Below are 25,043 nucleotides of genomic sequence, written 5' to 3'. Positions count from 1 at the left end.
CCCAGTTGATATTTAGCGGAAAAGACTTAGTTTTCTCTTCTCTCTTATGAGTTGGGTGGTTTTGTTTGTTGTTTCACAAATTAGAAACAAAAGAATGCATCTATGATCCTCCTTTTTATCTATTAGATCTTATCTTGATTCAACTATTTTAATTATGATTTTCTCTGTATTAAGTATTGCAAGGAGACATTTTATGATGTTTCCCTTTTTTGTTGATCTTTATTACTGACTAGAGGACAAGACTGCCTTTCTTATCTGCTTTCTGTTATACATATATATGCATATTTATATTGTTTATTCTTTATGATTTGCAGCTTCGCCATTTCTGTGATGCGTGGTCAAATTTAGCTAGTGCATATATGAGGAAAGGAAGACTTAATGAGGTAGCCTGGTGTTGTCACCAGGCTCTTGCATTGAACCCTCGCTTGGTGAATCCTTGTTTTGTTTTATCATTTAGTTTCCTTCTTTTGTTGTAGATGCATTGAAATTACTATTTGCAGATCTTCCCCTTATTGGCAGGTTGATGCTCATAGCAACCTTGGTAATTTGATGAAGGCATAAAGGCTTAGTATAAGAAGTAAGTCATAGTGGATTCGATACATTATTTTCATTGGATGTTCTTAAAGACTCGAAATTGCGCTGATTAGAAGCTCATAACCATCTGTCCATCACCTGTTTTGAAATGGTGAGAAAAGTTTAGAGAAACCTGTCAGATTTAACAGTTATTTTTTCTAGACATGGGTCCCACTTGCAACTTAGACTGAGGAACTATAGCGTATTTTATTTAATGGATTTTTTTGGATGCTTATTACAAAAAAAAGGACCTTATGAAGCAGTGTTTTGGGTCTTACTCTCACTTGTCATTTGTCATTTGTCCATCTTATATCAATTTTTACTTCATGAATAACCTCAAATGGTTTCTTTTTTGCAGTTTGTCAGAAAATGCATATGTTCTTGTGGCAGAGGTATTGAAGAAAATGCATATATTCTATAAGCATTAAGCTCCCTTGTTGCTTCACTACTTGAGAATGAAAAGGATCTTTAACTTCTCTCTAACTGGTCCAATTCCTCCTGCTTTGGGTAATTTGACCATGCTCAAAATTTTGTATTTTTTTTATAAATCAGATTTCAGGTACAATTCCTACAGAATTAGGGAATCTCAAGAATTTGGTTGAGTTGATGTTGCAACGAAACAATTTGACTGGTCTGATTCCTCATGCTTCGAGTAATTTGAAAAACCTTACATTGTTGTTGGTCCGATTCTTCCTGGTAAGCTTGCAACAGTAATTTGTTTATAACTGCAGGTATTTGTGTGGCTTTTTGGATTATTAATAAAATTCCATCATTTAAAAAAATGACACAACTCTATAAATATCTAGGATGATTATAGCTGAAATGAGGATGTTTAGATAGATTAGTGGCAAGATGAGGAGTTTGTTCCTTGTAGGATTTTACAGCTGTGTAAAACTTCTAAGTCTCATGGTGGATGTGGCTACCATATGCTAGTTGTTGTCATTTATGCTGCTTTTGATTCTTGATTCACTTTGTAGTTATTCTGCTTTTGAAGAAGTTCACCCACATGCTCCAACATTGATGACTGATGTGTTTGGCAATTATGTTATTCAAAAGGTATGATTTTTCTAGAAAAATAATCATTGGTTTCCTTCCATTTTTTTTTCTTTTTTTCTTTTCCCGTAAAGATACCTTCAATTCTTTTTCCCCTGCTCATCTACCCTCCTTTATCTTTTTTTAAAAGGCTGTGGACTGGTGATCTGGTAGTCTCTATATTCATTCTCATGTTGGTTGTATGAACTCGTTCGCCTATGATATAAAAATGCTCGGTTATTGTTTGTCTTTGCAGTTTTTTGATCATGGAAGCCCTGAGCAGAGAAAAGAACTAGCAAATCAGCTTGCTGGCCACATTCAACCTTTGAGCCTTCAAATGTATGGGTGTCGGGTAATTCAAAAGGTATTATTATGGGTCATTTGTTAGGTGGGGCTTGCCATGTACTGTTTTCTTCTTTATACAGACAAATAGTTCTTGGCAGCCGGCTTTTGGACTGTCCTATATACTACTCAACATTGATCAATGCACACACTGTATACTAGACAACTCAATATTTATGAGGATACCAACGACTAATTCTGAATCAATTTAAATTTTCAGGGCCCTACACAATTCAATCTGGCTAATCCACGCTTACACATGTTGCCCTTTTTAATGGACGATATGTGCTTGATTTTATTTTTATTATTACTATAGTTGTTGTGGGATGCAAATATGCTCTACTTGAATTCATGATGTGAGCTGATTACTTGGGTTTTACCAACCAAAGGGTAGGTGTTAATGTAGATGGACAACATTCTTATGATCTCAGACTAGTTTGAGATCTATGACTAAGACTCACTAACACAACATCTCTGTTTGAGTTTTGCTTGTGGTTTTGAAACAATTGCTTGCAACAAATGTTTATGAGTACTAGGTGGCCTATTAATGAAAATGATGTCTCCGTCCATAACACATCTGTTTATGATTTGACCAACTTTCAAATATGTATGTCCTTTTGAACCTTTCTTTATTGCATAAGTGGCTGAGCCAACTCTGTATGTTACACATAATTTGTCATCCACTAGTTTCTGTAAATGAAAATAAGAGGATTGATCTTAACAGTATGGTTGCCATGCACATAGAAAATGCTTGCAATGAATGTTTATGAGTACTAGGTGGCCTATTAATGAAAACAATGTCTCCGTCCATAATACGCTTGTTTATGATTTGACCAATTTTCAAATATGTATGTCCTTTTGAACCTTCCCTAATTGCATAAGTGGCTGAACCATCTCTATATGTTACACATAATTTGTCATCCACTAGTTTCTGTAAATGATCCATGTTGTATGCCAAGACCTTCTCTTCAAATGTGATCTTTTGAACAATTTCTAATGGTAAACCGATTTCATGAATCCCTTTCTATGCATCCCCAGTAATCACACTACGAGAAGAGAACCCTGATCCCTTCACGATATTTGGTGCAACCAAACACAGCCTAATTTTGAGTTGCATTATCAAGCACCCATGGTTTAAAATTAGCAGGAGATATATGAAACAAGGGAACCTAACCTAAACCTATACTTATAACCTAAACCTATTCTCAAATCCCAAAACCTATAACCTAAACCTAAACCTTAACCTATAACCCAACCTAAACCTATCTCAAATCCCAAAACTTATAACATACGTCTCTTGTCAAGAATGCACATGTGTAGTTCATCAAACAATATATTATGTGATATTGTGTGCATGATATCTATGTTGTAATTACAGTTATCTATAATAATAATAATTTGTTCATTATAGTGCATTCACAATAGTTATCATTGCGGTTACAGTTATTCATTATGTGACGGGTTTTCAGGTGAGATGATCGAATATTAAAACAAAATAGTCTGCGGTTTTGAGAAGCGATTCCCAGGATGTATGTGTGTTTCAGGGGCCATTTGCACCTTGGAAGCATACAATGGAAAGTAAGGAAGACCCTCGAGTTCCCTTCTTTGAATCATGAAAAGAAATTTGAGCTGAATCCCATGCATTGGTAATATTAGGCATGCTCATGAGCAGGACATGTATAATTCCGTAAAAATTAATGGAGCAGACCCGGATGTGCGTCGGAGCTATCTGGATATTGAGCGGGGGTCCTTGGAAGGTGAGAACCACTGTTATAATCATGATAAAGCTATCTACTTCTTATAGATAACATTAGAGTAACCTGGCCATTTGGGCAGGCCATTTTTACGTATTTGGTCGCCATTAATGGAGTAGACCCGGATGTGCGTCGGAGCTATCCGGATGAGCGGGGGTCCCTGGAAGATGGGAACCGCTGTTATGACCATGATGAAGCTGTCCATTTCCTATGGACAACATTGAAAGGGCCTGGCCAATTGGAGCAGGCCGTGTTTATATCTGTATTTGCAGGGACCACACCCTTATCCTATAACCTAAACCTATTCTCAAATCCCAAAACCTATAACTACAACCTAAACCTATAACCTATAACCTAAACTTAATTCCCTAAACTTTAACCTACAACCTAACCTAAACCTATACTTATAACCTAAGCCTATTCTCAAATCCCAAAACCTCTAACTTAAACCTTAACCTAAACCTATAACCTATAACCTATAACATGAACCTATAACCTAAACTCAATTCCCTAAACCTTAACCTATAACCTAACCTAAACCAAAACCTATGCCCTAAAACCTTAACCTATAACCTATAACCTGAACTTATAACCTATAACCTAATCTTACCCTAAACCTAAAACCTAAACCTTAACCTATAACCTAAACCTAAACCTAAACCCAAAACCTAAATGTATTTTCAAATCCCTAAACCTAAACCTACACCTAATCCTAATCTCAACTCCCTAACTAAACTTAAACCAAAACCTATGACCTAAAACCTTAACCTATAACCTAAACTTATAACCTATAACCTAACCTTACCCTAAACCTAAAACCTAAACCTTAACCTATAACCTAAACCTAAACCTAAACCCAAAACCTAAATGTATTCTCAAATCCCTAAACCTAAACCTACACCTAATCCTAATCTCAACTCCCTAACCTAAACATAAACCTAAACTTGAAAACCCAAACCTAAACATGATCCCGATTTCCTAAACCTAAACCTTAACCTATTTTCAATTCCCTAAACCTATAGCTTATAACCTAAACCTAAACCTTTACCTAAACCTAAACCTAAACCTATAACCAAAAACCTTAACCTATAACCTAAAACCTAAACTTATAACCTATAACCTAACTTTAGCCAAAACCTAAAACCTAAACCTTAACCTATAACCTAAAACCTAAACCTAAACCTAAAACCTAAATGTATTCTCAAATCCCTAAACCTAAACCTACACCTAATCCTAATCTCAACTCCCTAACCTAAACCTAAACCTTAACCTAAACTTATAACCTTAACCTAAAACCTAAAACCTAAACCTAAACCTAAAACCTAAATGTATTCTCAAATCCCTAAACCTAAACCTACACCTAATCCTAATCTCAACTCTCTAACCTAAACCTCAACTTAAACTTGAAAACCCAAACATAAACCCGATCCCGAACCCAAACCCGATTTCCTAAACCTTAACCTTAACCTATAGCTTATAACCTAAATCTAAACCTAAACCTTAACCTAAACCTATAACCTTAACCTAAACTAAAACCTATGACCTAAAACCTTAACCTATAACCTAAACCTCAACCTTAACCTAAGCCTAAACCTAAACCTCAACCTTAAACTTAACCTAAACCTATAACCTTAACCTATAACCTAAAACTAAAACCTAAACCTAAAACCTAAATGTATTCTCAAATCCGTAAACCTAAACCTACATGTAATCCTAATCTCAACTCCCTAACCCAAACCTATACCTAAACTTGAAAATCCAAACATAAACCTGATCTCGAACTCGAACCTGATTTCCTAAACCTAAACCTTAACCTATTCTCAATTCCCTAAACCTATATCTTATAACCTAAACCTAAACCTAAACCTATAACCTTAACCTAAACCAAAACCTATGACCTAAAACCTTAACCTATAAACTAAACTTCAACCTTAACCTAAACCTAAACCTAAACCTTAACCTTAACCTAAACCTATAACCTTAACCTATAACCTAAAACCTAAACCTAAACCCAAAACCTAAATGTATTCTCAAATCCCTAAACCTTAACCTACATCTAATCGCAATCTCAACTCTCTAACCTAAACCTAAACCTAAACTTGAAAACCCAAACCTAAACCCGATCCCGAACCCGAACCTGATTTCCTAAACCTAAACCTTAACATATTCTCAATTCCCTAATCCTATAGCTTATAACCTGAACCTAAACCCTAACCTAAACCTAAACCTTAACCTTAACCTATACCTATAACCTTAACCTAAACCAAAACCTATGACCTAAAACCTTAACCTATAACCTAAACCTAAACCTAAACCTAAACCTTAACCTAAACCTATAACCTTGACCTAAAACCTAAAACCTAAACCTAAACCTAAAACCTAAATGTATTCTCAAATCCCTAAACCTAAACCCACACCTAATCCTAATCTTAACTCCTTAACCTAAACCTAAACCTAAACTTGAAAACCCAAACATAAACCCGATCCCGAACCCGAACCCGATTTCCTAAACCTATAACCTATAGCCTAAACCTTGACCTATAACCTATAACCTAAACCTATAACCTATAACCTAAACTCACTTCCCTAAACCTTAACCTATAACCTAACCTAAACCTAAACCTATAACCTAAACCTAAACCTAAACCTCAATGTAAACTTAAACCTAAACCTAAAACGTAAAACCTAAACCTAAACCTAAAACGTAAATATATTCTCAAATCCCTAAATTATAACTGGAATCGCAAATGCCAACAGGGAGAATCTTTCGACGATTTCATAACCCGCCTAGTTAGTAACCAAGTTTGTATTTGGGTCATGTTATTTACAACATTTGAATTTCTTCCAGCCATACTTGCAACTTGAATTATTTCGTGGATTTTGAGATCTGAAATTTAGCAAATGTCTAACCATTTTTAAAAGAACACTACCACAGAAAATTTCTATATCAGTAGTGTCTTAATGCTTGGTTTTGTCCCATTTTCATCTACATATCATTCCTGGGGCAACTAATAGAAAATTCGAATGGTTCTATACCGGTAAAGTAAGCATACATTAAGTTTCTTCCTGTCCTATGCAGGGCTTTGACAAACTAAAAGAGACAGTTGAGAAGTGGGAGGGCATAACAAAGGCACTAGCATGATTTAATTTAAAACTTTTTGCTGACAAAGACACATATGAAGCCATGGATGAACTTGTAAAGTTGCAGAACAAGACTGCTCACCAACTGGCCATGAAAGTCATCTGCAACTGAAATGAAAGTGTTTCTCTTGCCTTGCTTCAATCTGTGGCAGCTCATATGAGGCCAGAGAATGGTTCTTGGTTCACCATTGTTGAATGGTCTTGTAACTCTTCACTATTAGTAATTGCTTCAATCTGAGGCAGCTCATATGTGATTGTAATTAAATGAATGAATGATTATGCAGGTGATAATTGAATGAATGAATGAATGATTATGTAGGTGGTAATTGAATGAATGAATGATTGTAATTGAATGAATGAATGATTATACAGGTGGTAATTGAATGAATGAATGATTATAAAAAAAATTTTAATGTAAGCTATAGCTACGAATATTAACCGTAGCTGTTATAAAATTCGGGATATTGCTACGGATCCAACACCACTTTTAGCTACCAATAATATCCGTAGCTGTAGGTTTTTTTTACTACAGAAAAATTTGCTACGGATTATATCCGTAGCTATTTTAACCTATTACTACGGATTAGATCCGTAGCCATAGATTTTAGACCTATTGTTTTGGGACCTACGACGACGGTTGTGCCACGGACGTGCTACGGATTTAATCCGTAGCTATAGGTCTATGGCTACGGATTCAATCTGTAGCCTTTGCCCATTTTTCTGGTAGTGAACGGTTGCATTTTTCTAAGATCTAGTTTTGGAATTAGGTTAAGATTATGATTTTTCTACTTTCCATTTTTAGGTTTGGTTTTTTTTTCTAAGTTATTTTAGAAATAACTTTGCTTTCTAATTCTGGGTTTAGAAACTTTCCTTTTTCTTTATATATATATATATATATACACACTAACTCACTTTCCTTTTTCTTTTACAAGACCCTAACATAGATCTTCTCCAATCTATATATATATATATACACACTAACTCACTTTCCTTTTTCTTTTACAAGACCCTAACATAGATCTTCTCCAATCTGGTAACTTCTTTCTAACTTCTTTACTTACTTTCCATATTGCTGTAAGATTTTTCTTTTATTCTCTTTTAGGATTAGGTTCAGGATTAGGGTTTCACCATGTATATGCAAGAGTGAGAGCATCATACATTGAGCTAGTTTTAGAGAATGCGAGAAATTATGAAGGGCTGACAAATGATTATGTTAGAAAACAACCTACATCTCAAAATCTTTCTGGAAACATCATCAAGAACCAAACAGAATACAATGCTCCACCGGTTAAGAAATCCTTATGCAATCATATGCAAGAGAATAATTACACCCCACAGATTAAGAAAACAGTACGTGAGTGTTGGGGCTATCATAACTATGGGAGTGAGAATTATAATCACCTATCAGATAAGAAAAAAATAATGACAGATTATATTATGGGTGATAAATGAATCAACAACCATCAGATTCTCCCACCTATGACCCGTATGATTATAATCAGTGAAAACATCAATATTGGAAAGATGAACCAACAATACATTATAGTGACAATTCTCTTAAGTCTTCTACCTTTGAAATCCAACCAGAAACGATCCAAGAGGATTCACTTCAGGGTTACACAAATAATTTTTCTAGCATCAGAGGAATGATAGAAGCACTTGAATCATGCTTTGATAAGCTAATGGAGGTTAGTTCAGCCCAGACTCAACCGAATCACCTATGATCAGTGGAAACATCAACATTAGACAAATGAACAACCAATTGATTTTAATGACAACTCATTTAGATTCCCTACTTATGATATTCAACCGAAAATAATCCAAGAGGAATCAATTCAGAAACATATAGATGCTCAAGAACAATTCAACAAATATGTCGCATAAGCAATTGTAGGTATTATGAAGTCATTAGAGGCTATTGAACTTGCCATTCAAGAACGTCAGTCACATCTTAATTAGGAAGAGGCAAGTTCATACTAGCTTTAACCCAATTTGGAAACACAATGCGAGAAAAGTGATCCTAACTCGCTTGTGAAGAGTACTGAAATTGAGAATGAAGAGTTGGATTGTGTTAATGAGCATAGGGTTCAATTTTCCAAAGAGTTGATCTCGATCATGGTCCAAAGGAATGATCAAGAGATGTGGGTGTCTTTCAAATATAATGATACTAACACACTTCACTCACATGACACACTTGGTGTAACGACCTTGGAAATTTTTGTGCTAATCTTTCCTTAAGTAGTGTTTTTGGGGTAATTAGCGCTATACTCGATTGCTTGTGAAATTCACATCAATCACTTTAAATTATATCTGCATGGCTCAAAACTTGTAGATTAGTTAGCGCTACGTTACTCTGAAATCTGAGATCCATCGCTAAATCCAGTTCTTCTGGAAAATTTTTGGAAGATCTGGATCGGACTTGGACCGCGCGTCGAAAGTCCGATGACGATGATCTTAGGCTGTTGCGGTCACTATGTTGGGCTTGACCATCACCTCGAAAATCAAGTCCATGTGATGTTCTGGGTCGATTTGATTGAGTTCGGAGTGAAGAGTGTGAGAACGATTGGAAATTTAATAAGATTTTATGAAATCTGAATCATGTCGCTTGCGCGACGATTTTAAGCATTCTGACCGTTGAATTCTGACCTAATTTCACCCTCTGATCAGGGAAGGTGGCCTAGGCATATCCTTGTGCTTGTGGACCTGATCGAGATTCCGTGACCGTTAAATTGAGTGTGGTCCGCCACGGCTGATCTGAAGAGCCGGTCAGTACGAAAACTCAGCCTGACCTAGATCCATGGTCAATGAGCTTAAGTCTGACCTTACGTGGTTATATGCCCACCAGAAGTGCTTCGTTGGATCGTAAGAAGTAGGTTTTGGTTATACTTTAAGTATACCTTGACCCTGGGGTTATTTTCATCCATAATAGGCCTATTTATAGTCCTTAAACCCTGGCCCTCTTTACCATACGAATTTTCTCTAACCCTAGCTTGGAGAGAGAGTGGAAAAGAGAGAGATAGTGAGAGATAAGTTGGTGAATCATCTTGGATTCTTTCCTCTTCTTCTGCATCCTTGAATCTTCACTTTGAATCATTATTCTGACGGTTCTGAGTTCATCTTGGGGTAAGTTAACCTAACCCTAATCTGTGTTGGAGCTTAGAATAGTCTTGGTGTTGTTGTATCTCATCTCTATTCTTGCTTTAGGGTATTCCATCGTCGTTGACGAAGACAACTCGTCTAAATCAATTCGGTGTTTCTTTTCCTTGCTTAAGGTGCGGACTTTAAGTGTATAGTTATGGTTTTCAAGGCTTTCAATGCCAGTTAATGATTTATTCTTGTTATGGATGAGATTTCACATGCCAAATGTTGTGTTTACGTTGCTTTCCTGATATGCATGCGTTATATTGAGATTTGTGTATTCTATGTGTATTTATAAAGTACCGTATACGTATAAAATATGCACTTGTGTTTGCCATGATTATTTGTCATGTATGTATGCTAGATGTATGTATGACAACTCCTTGATAAAAGGAATTGTCCAAAGGTGTGTATTGCAACATACGTCATATATGTTGTTCCATGTATTCTAAGTGTTTGTAGAAATGCATGAATGATCTAAAGTGTAACTAATTACACTAATTGCGGGCATTGAGAAGTGATTCTCAACACTCCTATTGATGTGCATGATTTCCTTTATGCAAGTTACATTCCATGTTATTTCAATTCAAGCATTACTTATGCTTACATTTATGTTAAGTTGATATTCTTCAGATGCTTGAGTACCACTTGAATTAAGTTGTTGTTCCCTTACTGTTTTACATTCCATATGAATATCTGTTGTAATGTAATATGTTTGAGACTATGCATTAGTCTAGGAAATCGGTAATCTGCTTCATGATCGTGGTTGAGGTAGCTTTCGCCACGTAGGACATATTAGACGAACCCAAGTCGTATTAGAGTCGGCGGTAGTGGTTTGGCCACGCGTAGTGTTTGCGCACTCTATGTCGCTCAACCCAACGTGCGCTCGTGCTAGTCGAGTTCGTCAAGTAACCCGATTGTCCGATGTATGTTCACCATGTATGGACGCTACTGTTTGAATCTAGGGTACTGAACTTACCAGTGAAATCCTATTAACCATGGTACTTGATCCGCTAAGACTCATGAGCCGGACATGGTGGTATGGGACACCGTGGTCGAGCTGTCGGCCTACGCTGGGGTGACGAGCCTCCCCGTAGTGACCAGTGAGCAACTAAACTCGTGAGCCGATTGTGGTGGTATGGGATACTATATTCGTGCTGTTGGCCTACATTGATTGGTGACGAGCCCTTTGTAGTGACCTCGAGCATACCTGGATACCGCAATGAGGTGACGAGCCGAACTGTGGTAATAAAGGTATGAAAGGCGTGCATTGATTGGTGACGAGCCCTTTGCTACGACCTCAAATATATGATCGTATGAGACGACTAGGATTGACGACCCTAGAATGGATCACTATTTGGATGGTGACATGAGGAAGGTATCTTAGCTTCCCGATCCTGCTGTATGAAATGGACTAATAACAACTTGGTAATCATATCCATGCACCGCATTTGCATGTGCTTTGTAGATGTGGCACACTTTGAGGTGGTATCATGCATAACGTAAGATGAAGACGCTGAGGGTGTACGTGTGAGGGCATGCATCATTTTGCATACATCCCTGCATTAACAAGAGTACTTAGGATTTATTTAATTGTTCTGCTTTATCATTACTATTTGATTGAACTGATAACATATTAACCAGTGCCTTATTGTTCCACTGAGTTGATCACTCACTCCCACGTTCTGGGGCGGTGTTAAATACCCACCAGACTCTGTCTTAGGTTCTGATGTTGCAGATGTGGATGCGACTTCTGAGGCAGAGTGGGAGATGGATGATGATGAGGCTACTTTCTCCTATATGCAGTTTTCAGACAGGTTCTAGCGAGCCTTGGTCTGATGCGCGGGATGCTGGGATTATTTTTGAAAATTTAAATGATGTAACTTGATACTTATAATTTTGATAAGTAACACTTTCATACGACCTGGTTTGTATATGTACTTCAGGGATTTACACTTGTACACATATTTTTCTATAAGTCTTCTGCTTGCTTTATTCACTTATCCCTGAATTATATCTGTATTTTGGCTTAATCTATTTCATGTTTTATGCACTAGTACAGTCAACATACATCCATCATTAAATATGTTGCATAAGTGATGTTTTGGAACTTGGGAGCTGAGTTATGCTCGACCCCCAAATTTCAGGGCGTTACACTTGGTTTCAATGATGAGGAAGAGGTTAGTTTATTCGAACCTTAACCCAATCGAGGAACAAAGTATGAGGAAAGTAATCCCATTCCATGTGTGTATTGCACTGAATTGGAAGATGATGAGTATTGGGATGACAATCATAAATGTATAGCTCAAATCCCCCTAGATTCAATATCAAGTTTGACCCATATCAAAGATCAAGGGGTTCATGAAGTTGTCGACCATAGTGATCTACTCAACCCATCTGACATGGCCAATTTAAATGTGGAGGATGAACCACTTTCAACTAAACCTTTCAACTTTTGTGAGATACATTTAGACCACTCCCCTGAATTGAATAATGATATGATTCGGGAGATGGATGAGTTGCTCGATATGACTCTGGAATTTAAAACTATCCAGTTGAGGCCACCATCTGAGTTATCAACCCTTGAGTAGTACTGATGAATAGAGTCTTCACATCAATTCTATGCCTATTGATTTTCAATCTACCTATATAAGGTAAGACATGTAACACCCCATACTTTCAGTACTCGGGTGTTACCGTATAACCTAACTTAGTATGAATGTTAACCTAGCTTACTTGAACAGTCGCCCTCAATCTATCCGTCTTAACCATTTGACTTTGAATATGACAACTAGACCTTTAAGAATTTAGTTCAATCTACCTTGGATCCCTAATGACCTTTCAACCATCCGATTTTGGACTATAACAACTCATAACCCAATCATAAGATTTGAGATCGATATGTCCATTTAACTGTCACAAGATGATTAAATTTACCCTGTACTTAAATAAATAAATAAATAACTAATCTTATTGTTAGAATCTTGATCGTGATGATATTTCAAGATACGCCTATTTAGTAAAATTAAATCATACAAAAATAAATTTAGGGGTCAAAATCACAAAATCCATCGTTCATTAGTTTACAACATCCTATTAGATGTTCCACCCTTGAAAACACAAATCATATCATCTGATTTTATATTTAACTTCGGGATCACACCTCAAAGCCCCAAGGAACCCATATAACCTCTTGGACAGTATGGGTCTTGGAAAACATCATTAGTGGGGCTCAAATCACCAAATCCATTGTCCACCAACTCAAAAACCAATCTGCGAGTGACACACAAGATAAGACTTGAATACCTCTCTATAGGGGCTTGAAATCCCACTACTAACCACCATGGGAATAGCCTTTGGACCTTAGTATCTTGGTTGATAGGAATGGATCAAGATCAGATAAAATCTAGCCACTAGGTCATTAGAAAATGCCATTTTACCACACAAAACGGGTTGTGGGGCCAACCTAAGTCTTAGATCTGCCTGACCTTTGGATAAAGGACCTGATTGGGGCCTCCAAAGGGAATGGATGGTGTGGATTTCATCAAATCCACTTGTAGACCCCACATGTAGTTGCATGTGTGCACAGTGTAGGAGCTCTCGCTGTGCACTGAACCAAGGGGTTGGTCAAATCGGGTTGACCCAATAGTTTCCCAAATAAGGAGAGTCTCCTCTTGCTATCCCACCAGCATCCGTTTTAAATGGATTGATGCTATTTACTTTTATTAGTGGGCCACCATCACGACCTAGACACATGATCTGGACCGTCCATCTTACTCAGACGAGGCTTCTGACTAAGACATGGCCCTTCTTGCTCGATAGAACACATGTAAATGCACGTGAATTGTGGCATAATCGGACTACATGTGACGCATTTCTAAAAATAGAAACCACTCATAACACCTTGCAAGCGATCCGCATGAGCTCCCTTCTCTCAATCTCAGCCGTTCGTTAAGTGTTATCCCAGCCATTCAGTAACCCTTCATAAGTTTAGGGTTTGTAAACAAAACCATGGCCAGTTTTGGTTCTTGCTCACCGTATTTGGAGACGGTTTCGGCCAGAGAAAATCCAGACCACTTGTTATTGATCCAACGGTTTAGGAATGTTAAGGAAGCATTATAAGAGAGGCTGGGATTGAGCGCAAACCAATCCTACTGGCCGCTCCTGCAACAACCCTAGAAAAGAGTTGTCTCCTCCTCCAAATGAACTCATCACCCAAACCTCCCTAAACCTTCAACACCTGTATCCCACAAGCTCCTCTGAACCCATCTGGATCATCCAACACCTCCAGATCGAAGGAACTAAGTTCCGTTTCTGATTTGTCATTAATGGAAGCCACCTTCTATCTCTGAAATCACTTGCAAAACACCTCCAGAGCTTCAGAATATTCCACCTACTAGCCTCCCTAGGCTTCTCTTTGACCTCCAAGTGAAACAGATCAGAGCAAGGGTCGTTGGATTTCAATTCGCCATTAACAGCCAAACCATCTTCTCCACCGAGCTGCACTGACTCGGTTCGAGTCCAAACCGAGTCTGGTTCTTGTTGGCCCATCAGAAAAGGGGTTAGGGAGAAGGAAATAGGTAGATAGAAAAAAAGGAGAAATAAAGAGAGGAGACAGAGGGAGCAGGGATGGTGTGGCTACACCATGACTCTCCTCCAGTTACTGACTCGAGTCGGGCGGTGTGAGTCGGGTCGCTACTTGTATGAGCTTTATGGCTAGGATTGGTCGAAGTCCGACCACGATGGTGGCTCACGATGTAGTAGAAAAGGAAGGAGAAAGAAGAGAAGATGGAGGAGAAGAATCAGGTAGAGAGAGAGAGAGGAGTATGGTGAGTGGGCTGTGTAGCTGGCGAGTCGACTTGACTCACCTGAGTTGGGTCTGGACGTTCATTACTAGACTTCTAGCATAGAAGTAGAAAGCATGAGGAAGAGAGCAAGAGAAAGGAAAGAGAAAAGATAGGGAAGAAGAAGAAAAGAAAAATAAGAGAGAGTTGGGTTTTAGTGGTTGTTGAGTTAACTCGGTTGAAACCGAGTCCAACCAAGTCAAGTTGGGTTTGGTCTGTTCTGGCTCATTGCTAGACATTCTAGCAGGATGGAAAAAAAGGGAGAAGTAGAGGAGAAAGGAAAGAAGAAGGAGAAAGAAAAGGAAAGAAAGGAAGAGAGAAGAGGACCGAGTCGAGAGGTGAGGCTCAACTCCAAGTTAAGTTAAACTAAATCGACTGACGTAAGATAACTTTTCCTCCCTCATTAGATTGTTTGGTTTAGTATTGTCATTGGTATTACCCTAACAATCATGATTATTAAGCATGAATAGCTATTAACATGTTATATATACTAGTATTAGTTATCATAAACAAAACCACGACTATTAGACATAATATTCTATTTACCATTTTTTTATGTCGTCATTGACAATGAATCGCACTAATCATTACCATCATAATGGTTATTATAACCATATTAGCTAATTATATCATTAATGGTAATTGTTGAGGTCAAATATTGCATATTAGACCCCAATTATTACTTGGTTTTATGAACATAATAATGTTTAATGCTTTATTTTAATCATGTTTGTGTTGCAAGGTGAATTTAGGAGCGTGGATTGAAAAAGGTACTAAAAGCATGGATTTGATACTCAAGAATCACCAAGGCAAGGGATGGATCATAGGAGTCCGAGATTGAAGAATTCACACGCCAAAGATCTGAGAAAATCAAGTGATTGAAGATAAAGAAGCTTGAGAATTATCCTGAATGCAAGATCACAGGGTTTCCACCATCCGTTTGGCACGAAACTTTATAAACGGCCTGAGGATCATAAAGTAATTGTACATGTAAAATTTCAGCCATTGGCTCTTTCTGGAAGTGGCCCAAAGGACAGCATTAGCCATAAATCGTTGATTTGGGGCCCACGTGATATCTGGATATGCCTCAAATTTGGGCTCCACTTCTTAAATTAGATGGGAAGACGGATGAATGGAGCAGATTTCTCATGAACATCATAGTGGACCCCACATTAGGTTGCGTGCGTACACTGCCCACGTGAGTATGCAGCACACCGGACTAGGGATTCGATCAAAGGACCACTGACCCAATCCTCTCCCCCTCATTTATACAGCGTTCACACGCTGGGATGCTGTGGCACCTCATGGCCCACCATTGTGGACTGGTTCGATGATTGGAGCCATTCATTGTGTCAAGGGGGGCATCGACCATATCCATGGTGATCTTTTACTCTGATGCACGTGCACACATGAGGATCACCATCAAACGCAGGATGAACGGCAACGTGATTTGATACAATGGGCTGCACCAAAACTCGATCAAAACCACCCATTTCTGACTGAAATCTCACCAGAAATCCAATGGACAGGGTGTATTTCTCTGAAAATATCACTGTGGGGCCCACCGAGCATCTCAACGCAAGTCCCTTGTATGTGTAACACACGTTTGGAAAAACTAGAACTTTCGAGAAGTTGTGTGGCTTAGATCACGATCAGATGGCCGATCTGGACCGTCTTGACCCCATCCAAGGAGATGGAACCAAGTTTGGGATGACCGGCCGTCCCAAAAACTCCTCTAAATGCAAGTGGGTTACACTTTAGCTGCGTTTTCTTTCGCTGTAAAAGGTTGCTGCGTAAAACTCCAGCCACCACCTCTATCACCCACAACTGACTCCCTATGTTATAAAAGGAGAGCATGGAGACATGGAGAGAATCATCAGATCCTTGGACATGGAGAAAGAGAGAGAGAGAGAGAGAGAGAGAGAGAGAGAGAGAGAGAGAGGTGGAGCGGCCGGCGGCATGAGTCTACATCCTTCTTCCTTCTTTGGTTCTTCTTTCCTTTAATGCTTTTCTAAGATCTTAGTGTCATCATGTCTATGATGAGCTAAACCTCTTAGCTAGGGCTAAGAGGTGAAGCTTGTAGCGTGACAGGTTATTTTCTTTGCTTTGATTCATATTTTAGTTGAACTATCTTTGATTCTAGTTTGATTATAAGGAATGCTTTTAGTTTTTAATGGTTTGTTGTGACTTAAATTATAATGAATCTGCGATAGCTTTGAGCATGTTCTTTGCATTATTGTGATTATGAAATTAGGAACCCTGTTGCTCACCATCGCCCCTTGGACATGGTTGGATGATGGAATCCTTCTAATCTTCATAATTATCTCAGAGTGTTTGTGGATTGGTAAATTCTGTTGTTTGCTTTATCTCACGGATATGGTTTTGTGATAGAATCAATGTTAGTTCTCATACCTCTCATCTATTAAGGACTAGATCAAAGGAAGTTCAGAATTGATTTTTAATGAAATATCTTCCAACTGGATGAAGATAGGACTCTGGTTCTAGTTATGTTCGTGAATTAAGCATAGATCTCCTTAATCTATACATGTGGATCCTTAGAAACCCTAATTTCCCACCTTTGAATTTTACAAGTTTTAGTTAAATATTTCACAATTATTCTCTTAACTTCTTCAGATTTAGAATTCATCTTCTTCTAGTTCTAGTTACTTTCAGATTACGTACAAGGTTTAGTCCATGTGTATTCGACCTCGGTCTTACTAAGATTATTACTACATCGTGACCCTATACTTGGGGTGGTGAACAAGTTTTTGGAGCCGTTGCCGGGGACTAACAGCTGCATTTTTCTGAGATTAGCTAGTTTTGGAATTAGGGTAAGATTAGGGTTTTCTATTTTTAGGATTAAGTTTTATATTTTGTTTTTAGAAACTAACTTACTTTTTAATTTTAGGTTTAGAACTTTCTTAATTTATTTTTAGAAACTTTCTATTTTCTGTTTTTAGAAATTTTTCTTTTTAGAACTTTCTACTTTCTATTTTTAGGAACTTTCTAATTTTAAAATTTCTATTTTTAAAAACCGACTTGTTTTGTTTTCTGTTTTGTAGGTTCCTAACATAGAACTCTCCAATCCAGTAACGTTTTTCTAATTTCTTCCCTCTACTTACTTTTCATATTGCTATAGGATTTTTCTTTTTAGGCATAAATACAGAGTTAGGGTTTCACCATGCAAGAGTGAGAACGTCAGTATGCTGAGATAGCTAAGAGATATTAGGAAGGGATGTATGATGATTATGATAGAAATCAACCTATGTCTCAAAATTTTTTCTAAAACCATCATTGAGAATCGACCGGAATATAATACTCCACTAGTTAAGAAGTCCTTACGTGATCATATGCAAAAAAATAATTACACTCCACGGATTAAGGAAACAGTATGTGAATGTTGGGGTTTTCAGAATTATGGGAGTGAAAAGTTTTATCAACCATCAGACATGAAGAAAACAATGAGAGACTATATTATGGGTGATAATATGTATCAACAACCATCAGATTCTCCCACCTATGATCCGTATGACTTTGATTAGTGGAAATATCAAAATTAGAAAGATGAACCAACAACATGTTATAATGATTATTCTCTTGGATCCCCTATCTTTAAGATCCAACCAAAACGATCTAAGAGGATTCACATCAAAGTTATATGGGTTGTCTTGGAGAAATTAGAAAAACATTAGAAGCACTTAATTTGTGCATTGATAAGATAGTGGAGGCTAGTTCACCCCAGCCTCAACCTAATCCAATTCTTCATTCGCAGCTCCCCACCTATGATCAATGGAACCATCAAGATTGGGAAGTTGAATCAACAATGAATCATAGTGACAATTCTCTTGGGTCCTATACCTCAGAAATCCAATAAGAAACGATCCAAGAGAATTTACTTCAGAATTCTATACAAAATCTAGAGCTCATTCAACAAAACACGCTCCAAGGATTTCAAGAACTTATGAAAGATATACAACAGTGGAGTTCACATGATGCAATTATGGAAAGTACTGCAATTGAGAATGAAGAGTCAGATTGTGTTAATGAGCATATGGTTCAATTTCCTGAAGAGTCGATCTCGATGACAGTCCAAAGGAGTGATCAAGAGACGTAGGTATCTTTCAAATATAATTATAATGACACACTTCACTCACATGACACACTTGGTTTCAATGATGAGGAAGATATTAGTTTATTCGAACCTCAACCCAATCTAGGAATAAAATGTGAGGAATGTGATCCCATCCCAAGTATGTACTGCACGGAATTAGAAGATGATGAGTATTGGAATGACGATCATGGATGTTCAGTCCAAATTTCACTGGAATCAAGTTTAGCCCAAGTCAATGATTAAGAAGTACACAAAGTGATTGGTCATAATGATCTACTTCACTCATCTGACATGTTTGATTTAAATGTGGAGGATGAGCCTCTTTCAACCGACCCTTCTAACCCTTGTGAGACATGTTTAGACCACTCTCCTGAATTAAATGATGATATGATTCGGGAGATGGGCGAGTTGTTCGATATGACTCAGGAATTTGAAACCACATAGTTGAGGCCACCATCTGAGCTATACTCTTTTGATGATTTAGTGCATTTACTGAGAAGCTTCAATGAATAGAGTCTTCAAATCAATGCTTCGCCTATTAATTCTCATTCTGTTTGTGCAGGACAAGCGCAAGAGAGCAGTGAATGCCTTGATACAACTGAATTGCCCAACTCTTCGAAAGATTGCTTGGCACACTATGCAGATTGAAATGACCCGATAATACAAGAAATAGTGGATATCTTGCAAGACAATACCTTGGTAGTTGTTCCTAACCGAGAGAACCCTTATTCTGGAACCTCTCCTTTCTTATATCCTAAGTGTTTACCATTAAGGGGGGAGAATTTAGAATTGAATCGAAGCCTTGAACTTCGGAATGTGTAGAGGCTACATCATCTGCTAAGAATTTTTCTAAATTTTATCTACTTGTAATCTTTGATTCACCATGGGGTACTAACTCTGAAACTTTCTCTATCACAGGTGAATCATATATACATTGTATACCTCAAGCGATTTAATGACAATTTTTTGTTGAGGTCCATAAATTTCTTTGAAAATTCATGCTCCAGGGCATCCAAGCCTATTGCAAAAAGGGCTTTTGGATGATCTTATTAAGAAACATACTGAAAAATTTATCAAGATATTGGCCTAAGGAGGAACTTTGCGGCATAACTGAGTAGCTTTTCCTTACTTTCCTAGTTTAGGATTAATTTATTTCTTTCATGTTATGTCTAGGATAACCAATTTTATGCCGTTAGGATAGTTTGCTTTCCATTTGTTCTATGGTGGTTTGCTTTTTGTTGGTCTAACTCTTGTGGTAAACCACCTTCACGCTGAGATCCTTTTGGAAAAACTCATACAATCTCCTCGTCAGGTACTACCTTTTGATCACTTCTCCTTTATTTTCGTTGTCTTATGTTCATTACATGCTTATATCTTTTATATTGAGGACAATGTAGATTTTAGGTTGGGGATGAGAGATTAGGTTACCTAATCAGTGTTTTCTCAGTTTTGAGCAAAAATTGTGAAAATTTTTTCAATTTTTTTTTAAATTTTGTGAGTTCGAGTGATTTTAAAGGATATTCTTGATTTAAGAAGTATAAGATACATAATGTTGGTGACTTTTGATTCTTGGATTCAGTTAGTTATTAGATTTCACAGTTAAGTTCAAATTATTAATCGATGATTAGAAGTTTTAAACATCGATTGAGTCATGATTTCACATGTCCAATCTAGATTACACATTAAGGTTTAGTTCGTTATTGAATTATTAACTTGGTGATCATTAAGCATGGAAGGAACCAACCTGGGGAATTTGTCCATCACGTTCAATGAAAAAAAGAGAGATAATACATAGCTAAAAAACAGTTGTCGTCGACAACGGCTACCTATTAAAGATCTTTAAAAAGGTTGACATAGCGTGAAGCCATCGATGGAAAAATCAAAAGCTAGAAGAATAAAAAGGCTGAACTGTGAGGCAAGTTTCGGTTTAGGTTCGGTTATCCGAAATGCTCCTTTTGATTATCAATGTTATCATGAAAATTAACGATTGGATCTTTAATTGTGATAAGTCAAGGTTGTACTATGCACCCATGAAACTCAATGTTTAGAATTGTTCTAATTAATGGATTAATACTTGGAACTTAATTATGAAGTTTACCATGCACTTGAGTCTAGGAGAAAGTAATGCCCAACATTCATGAATATTAGAATTCAATTAACTGCATTGTTTTTCAAAAACTACTTGAGTTTGAAGAAATTCTCCTGTAATACTTAAAATATTTTTCGCATAGTTTGCTCGGGACTAGAAAAATGCTAGTTGGGGATTGTGTTGAGGGTCAAATATTTTATATTAGACCCTAATTATTACTTGGTTTTATGAACATGATAATGCTTAATGCTCTATTTTAATTATGTTTGTGTTGCAAGGTGAATTTAGGAGCTTAGATTGAAAAAGATAATAAAAGCATGGATTTGATGCTCAAGAATCACCAAGGCAAGGGATGGATCTTAGGAGACCGAGATTGAAGAATTCACATGCCAAAGATCCAAGAAAATCAAGTAATTGAAGATAAAGAAGCCTCGGAATCGTCCTAAATGCAAGATCACAGGGTTCTCACCATATATTTGGCACGAAACTTTATATCCGGCATAAGGATCATAAAGTAACCGTACATGTAAAATTTCAACCATTGGATCTTTGTAGAAGTGGCCCAATGGATAGGATCAGCCATAAATCTCTGATTTGGGGCCCATGTGATATCTGGATATGCCTCAAATTTGGGCTCCACTCCTTAAATTAGATGGGAAGATGGATGGGATTGATTAATAGAATTATATGAATACTTGATTTAAATTGTATTCTATGCACTTGTAATACACACACAAGCTTGTATCAATTATACATTAGTTATATAATTAGCATATCTTTAGTAGTTTATGTGATTTGACCCACTATTCACTTGAAATCTTAGTGTTAAATTGTCTTGCTTAATTTAATTGATAGTATTGACTAACTAATTGACACTTATCGAATTAAGCCCATTTGACGCGCTTTCTTGGATAGCTTGATCGATGCTCTCCCATGCTTCAATCTGCTCTCATTTTGCTCATCTGATCATTCATGCTAATGATTTGCCAATGCGTTAACCCCAAAGTTAAATACCTTACATGCGATGCTCCAATGAAGTGACCAAGGAGATGAGAGGTTAGTTAAATCTCTTAGAACACATATGAATATTGTAATTCCTAAAGGATTCACCTAGATAGGTGTTCTAGAGAATTTAGACAAGGTTTTATTATGAGTTTAAGTCTAATATTTAGAACAAGGTGGAGATAAAATTCATATTCTCCCTTGATGTTAAAATCCTCTTTCAAGTGATGAATCATAAGGAATACGACTTATATTTCATGAATTTAGAAACTAAAAATGTAGGATATGAGTGGAGAATCTCCTAAGCTTCTGTTGCACCAAAAATTCATCAAAATGCCTAAAGATCATTCCAGTTTGCAAGATAAGTGGGTCGAAAGATCGACGGCTCAGGGGCCCGGCGTGACCCTGCCCAACTCTCCAGCGGGCCGGCGTGACCCCGCCCGGCCCGAATTGCTCTGCTGGAATTTTCTGCAATTTTAGGTCAACTTTAAAAATTCATATCTCATTCGTTACAACTCCGATTTAGGTGATTCAAAAGCCAAATTAAAGCTTGATGAGTCTAATTTTTATATAAAAATTAAAAAAATTAAAAAATTATAATATAGTTAAAATTAAGATTTTTACCAACTATCTAAAAATTATTAATTTCGGATAGCTGTTGCTCGTAAAATTTTAATAATTTATTTACAACACCAAATGAGATGAAATTTTGTGAGATATCTTTAAACTTAATGATAAATCATTATAAAAATTTTAAAAATATTTTAGTTACTAAAAGTATAAGAATCATTGTAAAAATTAGGGATATGTAGAGCCCATTTTCCTCTACTCCCACTCCATCATCCTCACTCTCCCATCCTCAAACCCATCTCTTCAAAATCCATCTTCTCCTCTTACAAACTCACCATCTCCTCTTTCTCATCTCTAAACCACCTTCCCAAACCCTTTCTTAACCATTTTTTTTTCTTAACCCCGTTCTTAAGTCCATCCACAAAATCCCATTCACAAAGCCAACATCAAACATACTCTCTCCAACTAACTCCCATCTTTTTTTTTCTCATATCCAACCCAAACCCATTTCCGACATACATTCCCCAAAACCCAACAACACTTCATTCCCAAGTCCCACTCCATTCGCTCAGTCACTCTCAAAACCCATTACACAAAAAAAAATCTCTTCTCCTTCTCCATTTCTTCAACTTTTCTCAAATCTCACTACCCACTCTCTCAAATTTGCATATTCTCAAATCTTATTTTCCAAAACCTATCTCCAAAACCATTCTTAAAACCGCTTTCTCAAACCCGCTTCTAAAACTCACTCCTAAGAACTGTTCACAAAAACTCATTTCTAAAGGTCATTCCCCAAACCCTTTCCTAAAACTCAATCTTAAGCCCCTTTTCAAAATCTCTCCCTCATATCCAATCCACCTCTAGCTAAGAAAGATGACCTTCCTTGCAACCACTGTCTCCTTCTTTTCCTCCTGGTGATCCTTTCCCTCATGGGAAAGAAAGGACCGGCTCGCGAGGAGGCGAGCTGAGCCAGGAATCGTCCTGTATAATTAAATCAGATTATTTTTAGTATATATTTTTTTATTCCAAGTAGTTTCTAGCATGGTTGGATTACAACTCCTTAGAAGGATTGAATTTTATTACTTAAGATCTTATAAGTTCGTATTCGATACAAACTTCACTAAAACATTACGAGTTCCTAAAACTTTTTCTTCCTTCCCTTTTTTGCATCGTTCATAGCGTCATTAGCCCTCCAAATTTCTGAGATATCTTAAAATTTTAATTCTTCCTTTATCCGAAATCAACGAAAGCAAAGTGTGATTTGTTCATAGCCCACGCCTATAAGATCAAGATGACAATATACAGAAACATGTTTAGGCCCTTAAGGGGTGTTTAATACATGGTATTTGATAGGATTAGGTGGAATGAAATTGCATTTGGTCTATGTAATTACATCCAACATTTGAAGAGGATGGAAAGTGTAAGATTACGTGGGATGGAATTGCATTTAGTCCCATGAAATTGCATTTGATCCCCATGCATGAATTCCATGGATTTTGAAACCTACTACACATGTAGGCCCTACATTGAAGCATGCGTTAAACCATATCATCCATCCATATGCACCATTTACATGTGACATTCTGATTATATACGTGTACAAATGAACGACATCCATTGTGAATTTAGTCTGCTGATTACAAATTTCATGGTCCACTAAACATGATTTAGCTTAATCCGGTGTTTTCCGTGGCAATTTTTTTTTATCCCAAACATGGGATTGGATGGCTACAATACCATGGTATTTCTAGACATGCAATCATTGTGAAATAATGATATTAATCCCATCTAATACAATTCAACACCGTTCAATTCCACTAACCAAATAGGCCCTTAGGCTTCCAAATCCCACCCCATTTCCTCCCTATTCCACTCACCTCTCTCAAATCCAAGGGCTTCGTGGGACCAATGTCATATATGGATTGTATCCATGCCGTTCATTCAGTTTTTTCGAATTATTTTAGGGTATAAGCCAAACAAATAGACGGCTAAAGTGAACCACACAGTGAGGACTGAACTCCCACCACTAAAAGCATTTTGAGTTATATGTGGAAAATGGCATGTCAAAGAATGCACTCTACATGTTCCATAATATGGGGAGGTGTGGATGAGGTCTATTTTAAGATCCTGTAACAGTTTCTTCAATAATTTGGTTAGGAGCCGTGAAGCCTGTGTAGCGATTCATGTGTATGATTAGATAATTTGAGTTGGGATCATGCCTGATCTTTTCACTTTTACAGCGATGGTGAATGTTTGCTTTAAGAATGGGATGATGCATAGGCCAGCTAAGTTTATTGCAGGTGTAGAAGATAAGGGGTTTGAGCTAAAATGTGGTTACTTGTAATTCATTGATTGATGGATGGTGTGAGTTAGGTAATACAGAAGTTGCATCGGATATTTTGTTGTTAATGGGTGAGAAGGGTATTTTGCCGAATGGGGTTAATTAT

General features: G+C 37.2%; 1 protein-coding gene across 2 annotated transcripts; it reads left to right on the top strand.

The window, feature by feature from the left end:
* Window positions 1-615: 615 nt before the first annotated feature.
* Window positions 616-2,275, top strand: LOC131234910 (pumilio homolog 6, chloroplastic-like). Of its 2 annotated transcripts, XR_009165837.1 has the most exons (4): window positions 616-965; window positions 1,126-1,629; window positions 1,862-1,969; window positions 2,168-2,275. XR_009165837.1 is itself a non-coding variant. In XM_058231906.1 (3 exons), the coding sequence occupies exons 1-3, from the start codon at window positions 1,519-1,521 to the stop codon at window positions 2,261-2,263; spliced, it is 315 nt and encodes a 104-aa protein (XP_058087889.1). In that variant the 5' UTR covers window positions 616-1,518; the 3' UTR covers window positions 2,264-2,275. The 2 variants fall into 2 exon arrangements, 1 of the variants encoding a protein (XP_058087889.1); XM_058231906.1 differs by having other exon boundaries at window positions 616-1,629.
* Window positions 2,276-25,043: the final 22,768 nt, after the last annotated feature.

The sequence above is a fragment of the Magnolia sinica genome, chromosome 19 (genome assembly GCF_029962835.1).
Source record: "Magnolia sinica isolate HGM2019 chromosome 19, MsV1, whole genome shotgun sequence".
Lineage (NCBI taxonomy): Eukaryota > Viridiplantae > Streptophyta > Magnoliopsida > Magnoliales > Magnoliaceae > Magnolia > Magnolia sinica.
This window is presented reverse-complemented; position numbering and strand designations above follow the sequence as displayed.